The following is a 19,519-nucleotide window of genomic DNA, read 5'->3' on the forward strand; positions in this document are numbered from 1 at the left end:
AGTGCACTATTATAAGTATCCTGACTAGGCATATCAGCCTAGTGTGGGAACTGCACTGCCCTGAAGTATAATAAAGAGAGTGGTGCAGTCAGCAGATCTTATTACGGGAACTTAAACATCAAAGACAGGATGTGTACAAATAGATGCTTTATGAAGACCATGAGGATCCTTGCGTCATATTGCAATTTCACTGCTGCTAATGGAAAATGGTATCAGAGCATCTAGTAAGAGCCATCATGTAGTCACCAGACTCAGTGTATCCATTAAGAATCACTATAATGCATGACCTTAGACTGTCTAAAGTATGCTACTTCGCCAACTGATTTTGAATTCAGTGTGTTTGTGCGCACACACTCTGAGAAGTCTTTCTTAAGTAAATGTAAATGACAGGACAAAAATTCAAGATGTCAAATTATCAGATCTGTGCATTTAGGCCTTAGGCAATATATTTTAGAATCCAGCAAAAATATTGTATAATTAATTGAAACATCAGAAGCAGTGTTTACAAATGAAATACTTGAAGGTTGTGGTATGGAAATGTGGTAATTTTGATCTATTTGATCATAGTTGTCATCTTCTGTTTGTAAGACAAATCAGCTCAAATTAAATAATTAATTAGTTTATATTATAGGGAATTTTAAAAGAGTCACTTTACGACCAAACAACTGAATCATCCAGCGTTCATTTGCATGGGCCGTAACCATAGACTCTTGTAGCAGATATGAATATCCGAATTTCGGAAAAATACTATTTAGTAGCAAGGTAACATAGATCGGCAGTTTAAGAAATTAAATTTGTAAGCACATAACACAAGACACCTCTATTTATAAATCTAAAGGAGACTTTATTGATTATTCTTACACAAACTTATATCTAAAACAAACACACACACATTCATACAATTTGCAGAAAGAAAGGAAGTGAAAAAGAAAGAGTTTTAAGAGGCAATGAAATGATGAGCATGATTTCTAGCAAAATATGCACTTCATATTACCTGACCTGAACGAACCATGGTTTATTAATTTAATGCACCAGTTCAGCTATAGAATCTGGAGGTACTTGCTTGTCGTTCGTGTCTTTGAATGCGGATTCCCTTGTCGGCATCCTTGGCTTGGGGTTTCCGGGTTTGCTGGTTTGTCTTGGAAAAGCCAAGCGTGTTCAGGCAATCGAATGGTGCTGGCAAACAAATGGAGTCTCTCTCGTGGCTGGAGTTTAAAGTTGAGGCGACCAAAATGTCGTTGGTTAAACTTTGCGGAAAAACTTAACTTAGAACACAAGACTCTCGACTTAAAAAGAATGGAAAGTTAAAGTAAAAGAAAAGAAAAGTGAGTGAGAAGTTAGATGGCTTGAATGAAACTGCTTGTCTGCTCGTCATCGTCTGTTCTTTGTCTCCATCACCTTCTTTGTTCCTACTTCAACTGTTGTCTAACTCTAACCTGACTATTTAAACTTAGGTGTTTGTCCCACCTCTTTGAGGAGTTATGAGTAGAGATTTAAATTCATTCCAAACAAGGCACACTTTCAGTCAACCATTCAAAAGTTATAACAGTTACATGAATTGTGAGTGATCTAAGCATAACTGGTCACATGTAGAATGTGTAGACATGATATCAAATTGTGCAGTTAAACGATGTTTGATTAGTCCGTTTAGAATTGTCTTGGAACAATTTGATGCAATTTGAATTGCATTTGATGCAATATCTGTGAGTTTTTCTGTAAACTTCGGCTGTGTCACTCAGAAGAAATAGGCCTGCATTGTCTCTCTGTCTCTTTTGATCTGGAGATCAAAAAGACTCTTTATCTTCTTGTGGATCAAGTTGTGTTTATTTTCACCCATTTGGGTCACCCAGATTGCTTAAGTTTGAAACCTCTCTTCTCAGCCAGGAAGCACGCATGGCCATAAAAGTACACAGGGGGTATTTCATAGCCTAAATGGAGCCAAAAAATGAGTTTCTCCAAGTGTTGAAATGAGTTTGTATGGAGTTATGGTTTGAAAGGATCATCTGAAAGATTAATTTGTCTGGTTAATCCTTGATTCCTACATGTTGGATTCGTAGTGTAAAGGTGCAGTCACATTTGCAAATTTTGGCAAAATTTCACAAGCATAAAAGGTCTATTGATAATAGTGTAATGATATGAAATATTTTCAAACCAAGCAGCTTTCTGTTCATCTATGCGGTGAATCCTGTGAAATCTGCTTGCTTGGAATCCTAGTAAATCTTACCTTACACGAAATTCCAGATTATGTTGATTCCTATTGATGACTGGATTTCACCTGTAAAAATTTGCCGAACAACTGTGACCACACCTTAAAAGTATGATATGAGCTTTCAGTTTAACTGAAAATGTTTTGAATATCGTTGTTGCACTAATGGAATGCTAGCTATTATGCTAGCCATGGCAGAATCTGCATCCTTTTTTTTAAAGCACTGATTTAGATTTTGCAAAAAACTGGAAGTCTGCAGAATGGATTTACTCATAAAGTTCATTTAGATGTTGTTTCAGAGAACAGTGTCTTAAATATCCCTGGTGAGACAGAAAGGGCAGGTGGAAATGCGTTATCGATCTGTTGATCTCTGCTTCTCAGACCCTGAAGGGCAAACTACACAAACTTGCCCTAGAAGGCTCAGAGGCAGACAAGCCCGACGATGAGGAGGAGGAGGAGGAGACGGGCAATGAAGTGCAGAGTCTGTTACAAAGAGTGGACGAAGCTCTGCATGACATCATTGCTTTGTGTCAGAGGAGCTCGCACGGTCTCAACCAGCAGCAGAGAGAGGTGTGTGCGCAGTCCCAACAACCTGAACTGTGTTTTTCATGAACAGAATGCATTGATCTCCTTATTCCCAGTTTTACATTTCTCTCTCTCACTGTGTGTGTGTGTACATCAAACTCCTGTCACTCTCAGGCTCTGTGGTTTCCTCTCCTCGAGGCGATGATGTCACCACAGAAACTACTCAAAGGTGCCGATGCCAAACACACTTCAGATGGTGAGACACAAAACACACAAGCACTAGTTTTGAGTTTATCTACAGTGTAGCTGTGGTCCTGATCCTCTGTAACTCCAAGGCCCCTAAGAATTTTTAAATAATATATCCATTTAGAATTGTCTTGGAACAATTTATATTGAGGGATCAGTTAATCATAATAGTTTCTCTTTCCTCAGCACTAAAAGAGCTCACTATGAAAGTCTTAAACAGCATGTCCAGTTTTATTGCACCACCTGCCATCATTCAGCGCATCCTACAGGTAAGCAGATAGGGTTTTAAAAAAAAGGGGGTTTTTTTATGTGTGCCTGTTGCTATTAGCCATTGTGTGCACATTCATGAGTTGCTGTGTCCCAGTGATTGTGGCATGTATGAGATTGAGATGTTATTGTTCTGTTGGGTATATGGGATTTGTTTGGAAAGACATAAAGCCTTCTGACTTGACAATAGGATTGCAGGCTCAATCTCAAAATCTCATGGTTCTTGTTTTTGCAAAAACTGTTGACAGACATAGATAGACATTTACTCAGATTCTGCATTTGACTGCTCCAGATATATCAACAGATTTGCCATCTTTTAAACATTTCAGAGTTATGTTTTATAAAAAGTAGTTTGTGCAATTGCTATACTTCATAAAATCCACTGTACTGTAATTTCATCACATTAAATATATTATAAATAGATTTATATACTTTAATGGATGGTGTGTCGCTGTGTATTCTAATTCTAAATCAGATTATCTGAATCAGATGATCAAACTATAATTACTTTTAGTTCAACATTTATAAGGAATGCATCATTCCCCTTTTTATTACACTTAAATAATTATGTGAATAAACAAAAATATTTTTGGATCCCTAGGTTAATTTATTAATTTATGTTTTTGTCTTTATCAAACTCCTTGCTTTTAAAATCACATTTTCAATTAATAATAATGTTCCATCAGTTATATTTAAAAGCGCATTTTATTAATATTCTGTTTAATTGTGAATTTTATATAATTGTCATTATATATATATATATATATATATATATATATATATATATATATATATATATATATATATATATATATATATATATATATATATATATATATATATATATATATATATATATATATATATTGCTGTTTGTGTTAAACTAAATGCGGTAAAAAAAATTGAAGGGACTGTTCATTTTCAAATCTTTTCAATATGGAGGACATGCTAACTGATTTACAGTAAATAGGAACAGTTGCTAACAGTTGCATCTACAGATGCAGCCTTTAAATATGTTTTAAAGTTAGTTTTTGTCATGCACTTTCACACAGTCCACTCTTGACCCTCATATTTAGATTAATGGACACACTGCAGAAGCTGAACAACAAATTTGCTTTCCAATGGCTCTTCCAGCTCAGAGCCTTGTGTACCTGTTTCAAACACACACACATTTTTCTTTCCATGAGATCGATGTCACAGCTCAAGAATGGGTTGAGGCTTTGGGCAGTGGAAGACCTTTATCTTTTTTCATCCGCACATATTCAGTGCTGTCAGCTTTACCCCATCAATCTCCCTCCCCCTTATCAATACTATTACACCAGCACTCTGCTGTTCTGCTTCAACCTGCTGTCATTAGAACTTATTTGATTTCTTTCGAACCCGTGCTTATGGATTTCTGATCATTTTTTATTATTTTGTGGTTTGCAAAGATATTATTCAGTTCAAACAAAGTTTGGGGGTCAGTAAGAATTTTTGGTAACACTTGATTAACAGTAAGAAAGCACTTATAAATCATTTACAAACTATTAACTATTGTGCAATATACAAATAGTGAGTTCTTCATTCATTTTCCACCGTAATTAACAAATCATTGTTGTTTAAATAAAGAGTTAGATGTTGTTTTTTAACCATACCTGAGGTAGCTAATAACTGATTTTAAAACTATAGTAAAGGATTTGTTAATGGTTATTAGGAGTAAACTCTAGATTAGGTCATGGAAAATACTAAATTGCCAACAATTGAGTGCTTTATCCCTTAAATCCATGAATGTTTCAACAATCATTATTACATCAGTAAAGTTCTAGGATGACTATGGAACTCTATTCCATTAAAAAAATGGCTGGATGCATTCTCCATTATTGCAGATGAGAAATTTCTCTATGATGCAGGCGTGGCTGGGGCTGCGCCTATATACCTTTCCTTCAATAACTCTGCTCCCAGCAGTTCTAGCAAGTGTTCGCCAGGGTAGGGTAGGGTTGCACCAGCCGTTCGTAAGTTGTTTCTTAATTGGTGCATATAATCCTCACTAGAGGCTTTGTAACTAGCTAGTTTGTAACTAACTCTGTACTTTATTCGGTTGCACCATTTGTTCTTAAAGGGTTAGTTCACCCTAAAATGAAAATTATGTCATTGATTACTCACCCTCATTCCAAACTCGTAAGACTTTCATTCATCTTTGGAACACAAATTAAGATCTTTTTGATGAAATCTGAGAGATGTCTGTTCCTCCATTGACTGCCTTTGCAATGGCCACTTTGACACTTCAAAAAGTTCATAAAGAGATCAGAAAACTAATCCATATGAATTTTGCGGTTTATTCAAATTTTCTGAAGAGACTTCAGAATCGCTTTTTATGATGAACAGATTTAATTTAGGATTTACTCACATGTAAACATTAATCAGCGAACATAAACATATCCTAACCTGAATGGCGCACAAGAACAAACCTGCTGCGTAATACACGAGAATGAACCTCAATGGTTACGCATCATGTTTGAGCTTCCGGAAGAGGTTTGTTCTTGTGCGTCATCATGGCCCCTAGGTTTTGGTCTTTCTGAGGGGATTCTGGTCTTTCAGCTAAGGTCACTGAAACAATTCTTAGTGATAGAGCTCCTTTTACTAGAAAGTTGTATGCCTTGAAATTGCGTCTGTTTGTAACATGGTGTAGAGATCATGAGTCCAGTTGCTTGAGTTCCTTCAAGAATGTCTTGCAGCGGGACTGGCTCCATCCACCATAAAGATACATGTGGCTGCTATCTCCACTCTGCCTCTCACCTTTAGACGGAACCTCGGTTTAGAGACATCCCTTGATGTCTCGGTTCCTGGAAGATGCCAGACGGCTGTGGCCTGTCTGCCAATCGCAAAATAAAAAGACCTACTTGAATTTTGCTACATGTTGCTTTGCTGGCCGTAAATGCAGTGAATACATGATAAATCCTAAGCACCCAAACTAAAACTCACAGTTATAACTAAAAGCATTGGGTTGCGCTGTAGAGCATGTAAACAAGATTGTATTTCATGACAGTCTGTGTCTAGGCGCAGCGAAGTTTGGAATTACCTTGATCAAAATGATCTTACTCAATGATCTTGCAAAAATAAAACCTTTGATCAAATTGATCAACATGTCATGTACAAACATTGTCGGGTGAAACTGAGTTATCATAATATCACCACCACATTGAGAAACAGAACCATTGTTATTGACCAGTCGAATGAGGAAAGACAGCTGACCATCACTGCATTCACAACTACAGGTAAGTGCAGCCGAGATGAGAACTTATCTGATAGTAAAATGATCTCGAGACATACATTATGCTTCCTTTTAAGTTTCATTGAGGGAGATTAAGAGGGAGTTTAAGAAAAGAAAACACAAAGCGCTGTTAGAAACTTTGCTTAGCACACCGTTATCTTAGGTTTGCAAGGGAGCACGTTTTCTCTGTAGCTGGCCTTATTGTTATCAGACTGAGGAGCCAACTTTCACCTGAGCATGTGAATATTCTTGTTTTTCTCAACATTAACGTGAAACAATTTAAACACAATAACCATATGCAGACTCAAGTGTATATGTAAGTTCTGTACGATAATTGGTGCAGTCTGCTTTATTAGTGTTTTTTCTATTCTCTCTGTTTGAGCTTAAATGCTTTTGTTTTTTTATATTATTTTGTTTACAAGCATTGTTTAATGTTTTCAACTAAAAGAAAACCTCAAGATAATGTGAGCTTGTTGTGTAGTGCCTAATCAAAAGCTTGTGGTGACAAAGACATAATGAATATACGTCCATAAAAAATAACTTCTTTCTTGTTAAACTTAATTTAAATCAACAAATATTTTAAAAAGCTCCATCCCTGACCTAGCATTGGCCCTAGGAGTCTTAATAGAAGCCCCCTTTGGAGTCAGTTTCAGAGAAAATGCTGACTCTTAAACATCACTAAAGAGAGGAGACCTTCAGGCCCTTTCACTGGCCTCCTCCTGCATAGGCTTTTACCAGGTGATATCAGTTATATTACATCTCAGACTGGACTACATCCCTAAAGTTCCTTCTTTGGCTTCTCATCCAGTTACTTTACATGCTTTCTTTCCTCCGCCTCATGAAGCTCTGGAGACTTGTTCGTGTGACTCTATTAGTGCCGCAATTCACTTAAAAAAATCGACCAGAAAAAGCACATTTACAATGACAATGAATGAAGAATTCACATTTGTATTAATGTAGTGGTAGAGATTTCAGTTTATAAACTCTGATTTAACTATATTTGCAAATGATTTACAAGTTCTTTATTACTGTAAGTCGTCACCTTTATTTATATAGCGCTTTATACAGTACAGACTGTTTTAAAGCAGCTTTACAGTGATAACAGGAAAATGATTCAATGATACAAACGGAATTCATTTTGGCTGTACAGCAGCTCTAAAAGAAAATAGTTTCATTGTTCAGCTGAAGTCAGATCAGTGTTGATTCAAGTCCATGGTAAAAATCATCAATTATTAAATTAGTTAATTTAATCTATAAAGCAGCTCTGCAGAAAACAGTGATGTCATCGTCTAGCTCAGTTCAGTTCTCATTCAATAGTGTCAGTTCATTCAAATCAGTTACTGTATATTGTTGAATAAATGTATTTTTATTATAAAGTGTTAGGATGCATTAAATTAATCAAAAGTGAAAGTAAAGACATTTAATAAAAAATAGAATACAATTAGATAGATAGATTTAGTTTCAAATAAATTCTGTTCTTAAACTGTTTCTAGAATCCTGAAAATGTGTCATGGTTTCCACAAAAATATTAGGTAGCACGAAATAGATAATATGAAATGGTTTTGGAACACCAAATCAGCTTATTAGATTGATTTTTGTAAGTATGTAACTGAAGACTGTAGTAAATTCAGCTTTGCCATCACATGAAAAACTTTTTTCTTTTTTTATATATATATAAAATAAAAATATTAATTTAAATTGTAATATTTGACAGTATTGGTGTTTTGTTCAAATAAATGCAGTCTTGGTGAGCATAAGAGACTTCTTAACACTTAATCTTACTGACCCTAAACTTTTGAACAGCACTGTACATCACCGTGAAACATACACATTAACTGAAAATAAATATTTGTTAAGACTAAATATTATCTGTCACTACAGTTTTTGTTATTATAAAGGACATGTTCATGTTCATTTTGATTCAGGGATAGTCTCTTTTTTGTGGCCCATGTTGATTCACGAATCTCCCTGCCTCAGCATCTATCTGAGCAGCTCTGGTTCAGCCAGGCTGCTGATGGTGACATTTGATGGCATTTGCTCACAGTGTGTAATCATTAGTATGCTGCTGTGAATGCAAATGCACCTCTGACAGGGAACAGGAAAGGTTATAAGGAACCCTATCATGTTATAATAACAGATGATCGCAATCAATATATTACATAATCAACAGGTGTTGTCTTGAATGTGCACTTACGCCTGGGCACCTGCAGCTGTACGCACTGTGCATGCCATGAACGCTTGCTTATTGATGTATTATTGTTTTCATTATTATGTAATTCATAGCGTACAATTGATTTCCAATTTGTTTGCACTACACGACAGAAATACAAGAGAGGGGATCGTGGGATGGCGGTCTATACCGGACACGTGTGACATGTCACACACAGTTCCAGGCTGGTTTATGTTGTTACATTCTAAAAACAACATTAATAATACAATAACTAAATTTTAAAGCAGTGAAATCAATTAAATATACCATATGAATTAATGAAGTACTTATGAAATAAAAAATGTAACCATGCTACCATGACAAATAAAACTGAGTAGGCCCAACAAGTTAAGTCAAATATTAAAAAATAATAATAATAATAAAAAAAATAAATAAATTAAAAGCCAATATTTATGAGTAATTTGAACTTATAACTTCCTTTAACTCCCTGGAGTATATATATATATATATGTGTATATGTAATTTTTAATTAATCACATGCGTTAACGCGTTAATGTTGACAGCCCTAATGAATAAATGTGTGTATATATATATGGGCCACTTCCTTGTGATCTTTAATCAGATTTAGGTCTGATGTTTTGCAGTGTGACTTCTGAACAGTCATATCGGAATGCATGTGATATGCAATAAAATCAAGAATTCTCTTGTTAATTCTCTTGAACCTTTATTTAACAGACGAAAGTACAAAAAAAATCTTACAATTAATTTGGTCAGTGAAAATATTATATTTTATAAATGTAAATAAATTTTGATTTTGCTGGCTGCAACACACTCCAAAAAAGTTGAAAGGCAAAACAATAGTGAACATATTATAGAATGTCCAAGTAAAACGGTTTTGAAACAGTCTACAATAAGCAGGTGAATTGGTAATAGGTGAGGGAATATTGTGAATATTATACAAGGAGCATCTTGGGTTATAAAAGGAGCATCTCAGTCTTTGCAATCAAAGATGGGTCATGGCTCATCACATTGTGCCAAATTTCATCAGAGAATTGTCAAACAAATCGAAAATCACTTCTCTTCAGGCAAGATTGCAAAGTATTTAGTTCTTTCACCATCTACCATGCATAATATTGTGAAAAGATTCAGGGAACCCAGAGAAATCTCAGTCTGAGTAGGCCAGGCAGGAAAACTCTGTTGAATGTATGTGACCTTTGACCCCTCAGACCGCATTGCATGAGAAACTATCATGCTGTTTCCAGGTTCTACATCAGAATGCCAACTCATTATTGGCCAGCTCCTGCTTCAGCATCACACGCATTGGCCGGCATTCGGATAGAACCTGGAAGCGCTGAACATAAACAGCATAGAAGAACAACACAGAAGAGAAGATATTGTTGAATAAAGTTATTTTTGTTTTTGCGCAAAAAAAGTATTCTCGTGGCTTCATAAAATTAAGGTTGAATCACTGTACTCATGTCGACTATTTTAACAATGTCTTTAGTCCCTCTCTGGACATTGAAAATGTTGGTCTATTGCTGTCTATGGACGAGTCTGAGAGTTCTCGGATTTCATCGAAATATCTTAATTTGTGTTCCAAAGATGAATGAAGGTCTTACAGGTGTGGAATGACATGAGGGTAAGTAATTAATGACAGAATTTTCATTTTGGGGTGAACTAACCTTTTAAAGGCTTCGATCTTTGCTTAGATCTATTTTTATTACCACAAAAAAAAAAATCGTCAAAATAATCAACCAATTACTTGATTACCAGAATAATTGTTAGTGACATCCCTATTTATAAGTATTACAGTGACAGCTCAATGCAAGCAAAACTTGTATGAGAAACTTTGCGCTCTTTCTCCTCGATCTTGTCTGTGTCCTCCTTATTGCCTGCGCCCAAATTTCACCTTATAAATGAATGTGTAAATACTGACTTCAGTAACTTCCGTATAATTCCATGATGCATGGCGTCTTTATTGTTCTTTTTCACATACGGGATCAATTCAGGATCATGACCTGTTTCACACTCAATTCTGATATTAGCCACATTTTAAAAATAATGTGAACAGCCAAATAAAAAAATCGGAGTTGAGCAATAAGGCATGTTAGTAACAACAGATCCAGATAACCAGCCACCTTAAAATGATATGACCTGGAAATGTATTGTGTTGATTCAGTATAGTTCACTCTATTGACCTGCTTTAATAATCTACCAAAGATATTTATATGGATGGCATATGAGGATGCAGATTTTGTTATTTCACCTGTCAGATCATGGCATTCTGAGGGGAGATCATTCTTACTGTTGATTCAAATTAATCCAATGTGAGGAGCCAAATATTCCTAATGCAGTATAGTTCACTCTATTTACAGCATTTGTTATATAGACCCTTTTCACAATTCCAGGAACGCAGATGTAATCTATAGCAAGGTAAACTTCTTTAGACTTCTTTAGAGGAGCATAAGAGACCCTAGCAAATATTATGTTCTTGTGCCCTTTTGCTCCAGCAGCAAATTAAACAATCCATCATTGCATTTCCATGACTTTCCAAAAGAAGTAAAGAAGTCTTGAGAGATGAATTACAGCAGTCAGAAAAGCGAGAAAGAAAAATTGTCATATTTCTGATCAGTCTAATCTTATTTTCATCAGGAACGTCTCAATATTATAACGGTTGTATTATCTCTCTTAATAACAGTCTTTTTCCTATCTCACTCATTGTTATATGTGGGTGGATGGAGTGTATGGATTAAAAAGTCTGTGTAAACACATGGTATGCTGTATTTGTGTTTTTATGCACCTTCTATGCAGAGTAATATTTCACTATATTTAACTGTAAAAATAAAAACCAAAATTGGCTCATAGTACTGTATGGGGGCCTTTGACGATTAGAGGGATGTCCCATATATGCCAGTGGTATCCCAGTAGCAGCAGTGATAGTTAATTAAGTTTTTGTGTTATATAGTAAAGAGTGACGTTTGAGTTGTTTTCATTCTTTCACTAGAACATGTGTTTGATTTAGGCTTGGGAGAAACCTGAGCTCCAGGGATTTAATTTTCCAGATGTTTTTGTGAGTAATGGTCTCTCCAGACGGAGAGCAGTTTTGGCCTTGGGCAGAGGGATGCATTTATCTTGATGCATGTAGAGAAAGAAGAAAGTTTTATTTTTACATTACAAAGTTGTATTCCCCATTCTCTCCATATGGGATGAATTTTGCTATAACACAAAGAACATGCAAACACATAATTTGGTAGTTTTCCATGTTGAGAATGTATGGGGAAAAAATAGGAGTTTATGGTTATAATGTAATGAACAAACAGAAGTTTTGCTAATATGAGAGAAGTAGAGTGATGTTTGCCATTGCGTGACCTTTATGACGACGGTGTTTATGTACCTTTCCACCACTCAGAATGAACATGTACTGTGTGTGTGTGTGTGTGTGTGTGTGTGTGTGTGTGTGTGTGTGTGTGTGTGTGTGTGTGTGTGTGTGTGTGTGTGTGTGTGTGTGTGGGTGTGTGTGTGTTTGTGTGTGTGTCTGTGTGTGTGTGTGTGTGTGTGTGTGTGTGTGTGTGTGTGTGTGTGTGTGTGTGTGTGTGTGTGTGTGTGTGTGTGTGTGTGTGTGTGTGTGTGTGTGTGTGTGTGTGTGTGAGAGTGTGAGAGTGTGAGAGTGTGAGAGTGAGAGAGTGAGAGAGTGAGAGAGTGAGAGAGTGAGAGAGTGAGAGAGTGAGAGAGAGAGAGAGAGAGAGAGAGAGTCTTCCAGGTCTTGATCTTTGTGACTGCTTCAATCTGAACCCCTACCGAGGGCAGAATTACCCAAGTGTGTGCAGTCCTGTGATAACAGCTAGTGATGGCGTGTGTGTGATGTTACTGAGGCCGCTCTCCTTCATCATCTGAGAGTTATCAGCTGTCATTGTGAATGCAGTTTGACGGCACACACTGTTTACTCCCTGATTTGTGCTTAAGATGGTTTACTGCAGACCATGCTTTTAAAATTTACTTCAGAATCATTTCTCACTGGTAGAAACCTGCAGACAGACACAGGTTTCTACTAGTATGATCAAAGCTATAAGAAATTAATTTATCTTTGTTTATGTGTTTTCTCTTGCAGGACCCTGTATATGGGAAAGGAAAGCTGGCTGAGATCCAAGGGCTCATTTTAGGGATGCTAGAGACCTTCAACTATGAACAGGTAGTGTGTATGTAGAATGTTTTCTTTTACAAATGCTTTTTATAATAGCAATTTAAAATAATTATTTTCTATTTGAATACATTTTAAAACGTAATGTATTCCTGGGATAGCAAAGCTGAATTTTCAGAGTCACATGAGTTGGTGCTCAAGTTATGTTTCTAATCATTATTAATATTAAAAACACTTGAAAACCAACTTTTTGTAACAAGGTGAAAAGCTGAATACTACTTGATTTATCTCAGTAACTGCCCTGTTATTGGACGCTTGCACATAAATTAATCATTACCTGCCTGCTGTGAATTGCACATTTCTACAACAGCATTTGTAGACACAAACTCCAAATAATAATTCAGTACCCTGTTATTTCAGATTCCATCAGATACTGTCACTGTACCATAGTATCACTACTTTTTTTTGTCAGAGGCTTTGTGAGGTGCTGATACACAGCCTGACTTGCAAGATAAATTATTAAATATGTCTATACAGTAGAGCTACCCAGAGTGCATCATTAATGCCTTACTCTTCTATTAATTGCACTCTTGATGATTTCAGACAGCAGCGTAGAAAGATACATTATTTACCTCTGTTAAATTATGAGTTCTTTTCGCACTGCTCACACAGCTCAAGCTACAGCAGCTCAAGCTAAATTCACAGTGTTTTATGTGATAATTGGAAATGAAATGTGAGGCGAAATCCTTAAAGAAAATTGAAAACCTTTATGCCACACCTGCCAACAGCAAGTGTTGAGAATAGTTATTAGGACACAAAAAAAAGAAAAAGAAAAAAAAGCTGGCCATACTATCTTATATGGTCAGAGATGCTGTTAATATTACAAGTTATGACAGTGGCCAAGATGTCAAAGAAGCATCCAGCATGGTATGCATTTTGCAAATATCAGTAAAGAGTTGGTATTTATTGATTATATTACAGGCAGAAAAAGCTGATATAATAACAATAAATGTATGTACTTAACCTGTGCCTCTCTACATCCAACTATTAAGAGAGTAGGGACAAGGAAATCTTTTAGCTATATTTATAAAAACAACACAGTGATGCATCACACACATTCCTAAATAATTTCTCAATCCCTCTTTTCGACGTTTTAGAGAGCGACGTCCTTCAGAAGAACTATCAAACTTAACTTATTCCAGCTTAACTCACAGCTGCTTTAATCGGGTCAGTTGAGGGTGGAGTGTTATGAGAACTCATTATTGGCTGTTTCTTCATTAATTAACAAGTGCATAATTGAAGAGGCTCTCTGGACTTCTCAGGTCCCTTAATGGTTATCAGTGGCACGCACACAGCCGTGGTCAGAATTATTGGCACCCTTGGTAAATATAATCAAAGAAGGCTGTGAAAATAAATCTGCATTGTTTATCCTTTTGAACTTTCATAAAAAAAAAAAAAATAAATAAATAAATAAAAATCTAATGTTTCATTGAAGTAAAATTAATGAATGTGGAGTGGGGGGTGGGGTGTCACATTATGATAAATGTTTTTATCTAACACACGTTGGCCACAATTTTTGGTACCCCTAGAAATTATTATGAGTAAAATATAAAGTATATTCCTTTTCATATTTACTATTTTAAGAACACCAGGGTGACTAAGAACATGAAATTATACAGCCATGATTTCTTGTTTCACAGGATTATAAATATACACAAAGTATGATATCTGGAAGAATGTTTTTTAACCAAGCAGATCTTGCCCCCCTATTGAGTACCATAGTAGGAAAAAATACTATAGTAGTCAATAGGGGGCGAGATCTGCTTGGTAACAAACATTCTTCCAGATATCTTCCTTTGTGTACAGGAGAACAAAGACATTTATACATGTTTGGAACAACTTGAGGGTGAGTAAATGATGACAGAATTTTCATCTTTGGGTGAACTATCCCTTTAAATACAAGAGACAAACAAAGGGAACTAGATGAACACAGGTGAACAGAATCTAATAATCAGTGATTAACCATAGTGTGTATGAGTAACCAAGGGAACTAATAGAGGGTATGCATCGATGTCACTTTCCCGCCGAAAGCGCGCTCCTTCAGCTGGACTGAGTGGCAAAAGAACCTGCTGCATGACTGGATTTAATAGGAGAAACTGCGAAAACGAGAGTAAAACTAACGAATTACACTAAAGGTTGGAATTGAATGTGTTCCTTACAACTTGTCAAATAAACCTAATCCATGGATATTGACATGCAGCCAGGAGTCATGTTTCCTGACATTTATATGTGCCTGATTTAGACGCCGGGGAAACACATAAAGCAAATCTGCCTGTGAATATTTTATATAGCTACAATATAGGAAGGTTTAAATATGAGTAATCACTTATATAAATGTTATATTGTCATATTGTCCAGCCCTAAAACATATGTAGTTTTATAGTATAGTTTTTGTCAGTGTTGTTTATTGAAAAACACCCAATTATGCAGAATATAAGATGGAAAATATTTAATTGATGATTTGTCAACATAATATATAACAATACAATATATACGGTATGATTTTACCTCAAAATCCAAACAATTTGACACAAAATGATGACAGCAAAACATGTTTCTCTGCCTGGAGTCCAGCTGTTTCTGTGAATTGCAGTGATCCATTTGATTCTTTTTTCTGTAGCTTTCTGCAGTTTTTAAATATATACCTCGGATTTTGTGTCAAAGCTATTTGTACAGTCAGTCGCAAAACTCTTTCCCGTTTTGGAAGCGTTTTGTGTGTTTTTTGCGACATTCATGCTCAAAACCAATGCTGCCTGAGCGGCATTTTGCCACTCAGTGGGCGTAACCGCAGTCACAACGGTCGACGGTGACGTCATGTGCATACCCTCTATATAAACAGGCAAACAGGAACAGAACAAGCAGAGAAAACTAAGCTAAAACAGAACATGACACAGCATAACCATTACACTTATTTTTTAGTCTTTTAGTGTTATTATAAAGTAGGAACTGGATTAAAATCCTCCCTGGTTTCGGCTTAATTGAAAATCGGCTTTGCTAGTGGTTTCTGAAAGTCGAGATGAAATAAACAAGAATGAAGAAAATTTGTTGTCTGAAGTTCCACCAAACTTTTTGCTATACTAATTTATTTGATCGCTTTTTATTTATTATTGTGTAGAGTTGCTTTCTTCACCTTAGCTAGTTGTCTTTCAGTACTCACTTCTCACCTGAGGTCACTTGTAGGCTAATAGCGACCAGAAATCTGCATCAGACTTCAATATATATTCCCTTTTTTCCCTTTCTATTCTACATTTGACAACATAAATGCTAAACAATGCTGTTACTTTGGAGACCTAACCTTTGTAAGTGGCATCTGGAGTGCAATTTCTAAAGATGTTTTCAGTGGGCATAGTGTCCATGAATCATTTAAGTGTTTTAGTATGTCACACAATTCGCTGGAAGGTGCCTACGCAGGATGCACGACTGTTGACGTGGCAGTGCAGTGCAACAGGCTGCCTGCACTGGATGTGTCAAAGTAAATGTTTTTTTATTCAAATCTTTTTCCTAAATAAAAGACAATTATAGCTACAGTATTACGAACTGGAATAAAGGAAAATAAAAGCACATTAAACAGTCTGTAATATAAAAGAACAATGCAAGCAGGCAACAAAACCAATAAATAGGAAATAGAACAAATAAACAAATTGGTCTAAGAGTAGTGAGAAATAGTACAGAAATTAAACTCATCAAATGTAAAAATAAATATCTTTACTTTATGATTTAAGCATGCGCTGACTCTTAATAAAGCTACAGATGTTGTACAATCGAGCAGTGAGTGATTTTTAATTTTTCTTTTGTTTGATTAAGGGCACAGACAGTAGTAGGTATACAGTATTAGGTTGCTGTCACTTTAAGACCTAATGCACATATCTAATATACTGATAATCAACTGAAAAAATTGGAAAAAAATTGGAAAAATTGGAAAAATCACCCAGCACTAGAGAACTCATCTTGTTACTCACATGCTGACGGTCGAATTTCTGTGTTCAGAAGTATTAAGCATGTCCCGTTTTTTTATTTTTTCCATGCTTCCATGCTTCATCACTCTTAACGTGTCAATGACTTCAAGCAATTCACCCACTGAAAGGTGCGTGGATATACTGTATTAACATGCTGCAGTATGAACAATATAACAAAATGTCTATTGATTGACACTTAATATTGTCACAACAGTATACTACATTAACAAAATCTTGTATTTAAAAGACTACAAATGTAAAAAAGTAAGGCATCCATTATTGACTTTATCCATCAGGTCCTGATGTCTCTGAGCAGCCTTTAAAAATAACAATATTTGACAAAACACATGTTGATCAGTTAACTTTAACTTTAATATCATATAAAAATATGTGTATATCTACTGTATTTACACTAAACTCAAACCTATTAGTAAAATTACTTACCAATTTGTATGTTATTGCGTTTCAGCCACAATCTTCATGCAGCAAAACAATATGTCCGTCAAACAAAAAATTATGAAACCAAACCTTGATGATGTCAACGTCACATGGCTTGCACAGAATGCACAACTGTCATTTGATATTAAACAAATAGTTTAAAATTACACCTGCAAAACTTAATTTACATAAGTAATTTATGTTAGACCAGTGACAAGACAGAAAAGTAAATTTATTGAGTCAGATCAAGTGTAAAAAGTTCTTTAGAGTAACAATAAGGCACTTTTTTCAGTGTGCTACTGAAAAAGTTAAATGTGATTTTGTGTCATTTTCTCTTTCTTTTGCTTTCTCTGTCTGTTTAAAATTTAATCAGATATGGTGTATGGTTGTGTTTTTTTCTTTTTCTCTGAAAGTAACTGTATCAGCGTGTGTTTGCACTCTCCCTTCCATGACCAATGGGAATTTGCAGCTTGTCATTCAAAGAAAATGGTGAGGAAGGGGTGAGAATAACACCTGATTCCCCCTTCACACGCAGCAAATTCTCCCCTTGTCCCCGCACAAAATTGAGACATAAATTACACATGCATAAATGCACACATTTGAGCAATCCCTTAGGAAAGCTTGTCTTGGCATACATTTTAACATGCGCACTTTGTGAATTGCCCACATAGCTGATGAAATGTTTTGAAATGTATGTCCTATCCAATCCTCAGAAATGTCTGTGGGGGTTAAATGTGCTTCTTTATGTGTGTACTGTACTTGCAGGCTTGTATACTCTCATTAAAATGCTGCACTAACAGCAAAATGAAATAACATACATCACATCTCTTTCTCTCTCTCTTTCTCTTCCTCTCTCTTTCTTCTTTTCTCCCACTCCTTAGTTTTTTAATGACCTTACTAAAACACATTGCCTTTGGTGAAGACACTATAAATTAAAGAAAATTCTTCAACTCTTGGAAATAAACTGAACCAATTTCAGTGTCGGCACAAGCTCAAGAGTTAATCCATTTAACAAATTTCATGATATTTGGTTGTGATAGAAAAGAAACGTTTAAGGGAGTTGAAAAGGCATTTGCTTGCCTGTATATTCTAGTGGTTAAACGGATCGTTGTTGATCCGTGATCCATACGGACCAAGCCCCACGGTTTGGCACGCATGTGATTCACGGATCAATTGCAAGTTTAACTGCAATAGAGTAAAAGGTTATCATTTGCACGTGCTTTGTCTTGCTAGTTTACACATTAAATTGATATAAACCATTCCAGCGCTAGAAAAGGCAAAAGAGCATTTAATTCGGTAGGCTATCACACGCCACGCTGTTATCGGTGCGCACAGACGCACATATATACAAGGCTCACACACACGCAGAGAGAGGCGCGTTTCAGATAGCTCGCGAATTCCAAATTGATTTCTCTTTTGCATCCTCAATGCACTTGGATGGACACATACACGCATTATGTCATTCAAAATACCCCTCTCGGCAAGTATTCTCATAAACACATTCGGTTATGTGGTGTAAATGAGGTGAGAATTCGGATGTGTGTGTGCATGGGGTCTTACTCTTAAAGTGACAGCAACCTATAAATACCTGCTGTTGTCTGTCATGTAAATCAAACAACAAAACACAGCTTTAACAAAGATTGATTGACTGCCTACATCATATCATCACGTTAACATGCCGAAATGTCAGACCTTGTTTAATCCGGAATGGACAACAGAGCACAAATTTATATTTGTAAATTCATCCATTATTTGTTGATGTATTTCTGTTATTTCCAGAAGTCCAGAAATGTTATGTTTTCTGGCACTGTGACAGTCTGCCAGATTTATTTATTTATTTTATTTCCAGAAGTCCAGAAATTTTATGTTTTCAGGTACGGTGCACTTTGCAAGACTTTTTTGAAACAGACATCACAATGTCTTGAATAAATACAAATACTGTGAACAAACACTTTTTTTGCCTCTTCTGTTACACAAAGGTCTACATCAAATTTTCCGGCAATGAATAGAGTAGGCTTTTTCAGAATCACTGTATCATGATACCATCGATATAGTGGACAAAATTGTATTATGAGTGCATTGTAGTTGCGAGTACACCAGAGTCCTATGCAATTATTCCTCACTAAATGCTGCAAAGTGTCCTCCTTTTTGGTGTTATGGAAATGGCCACCCTAGGTATCGGAGAAAGTTACCCACACCCCCATTTTTTTTTATTTTTTTTTTGATCCCAAAAATTATCCAATCCGTGACATAATAACCATGA

The 19,519-nt window shown here is 35.8% G+C and overlaps 1 protein-coding gene across 1 annotated transcript in view; it reads left to right on the plus strand.

The window, feature by feature from the left end:
* vps8 (VPS8 subunit of CORVET complex) overlaps positions 1-19,519 on the plus strand; it is a 142,663-nt gene that overhangs the window by 87,915 nt on the left and 35,229 nt on the right. Inside the window, exons 37-40 of the mRNA XM_067404337.1 lie at positions 2,588-2,776; positions 2,906-2,987; positions 3,164-3,246; positions 12,773-12,853. Of these exons, the coding sequence (XP_067260438.1) occupies positions 2,588-2,776; positions 2,906-2,987; positions 3,164-3,246; positions 12,773-12,853 (435 nt within the window). The remainder of the gene's footprint in view (positions 1-2,587; positions 2,777-2,905; positions 2,988-3,163; positions 3,247-12,772; positions 12,854-19,519) is intronic.

The sequence above is a fragment of the Chanodichthys erythropterus genome, chromosome 12 (genome assembly GCF_024489055.1).
Source record: "Chanodichthys erythropterus isolate Z2021 chromosome 12, ASM2448905v1, whole genome shotgun sequence".
Classification (NCBI taxonomy): Eukaryota; Metazoa; Chordata; class Actinopteri; order Cypriniformes; family Xenocyprididae; genus Chanodichthys; species Chanodichthys erythropterus.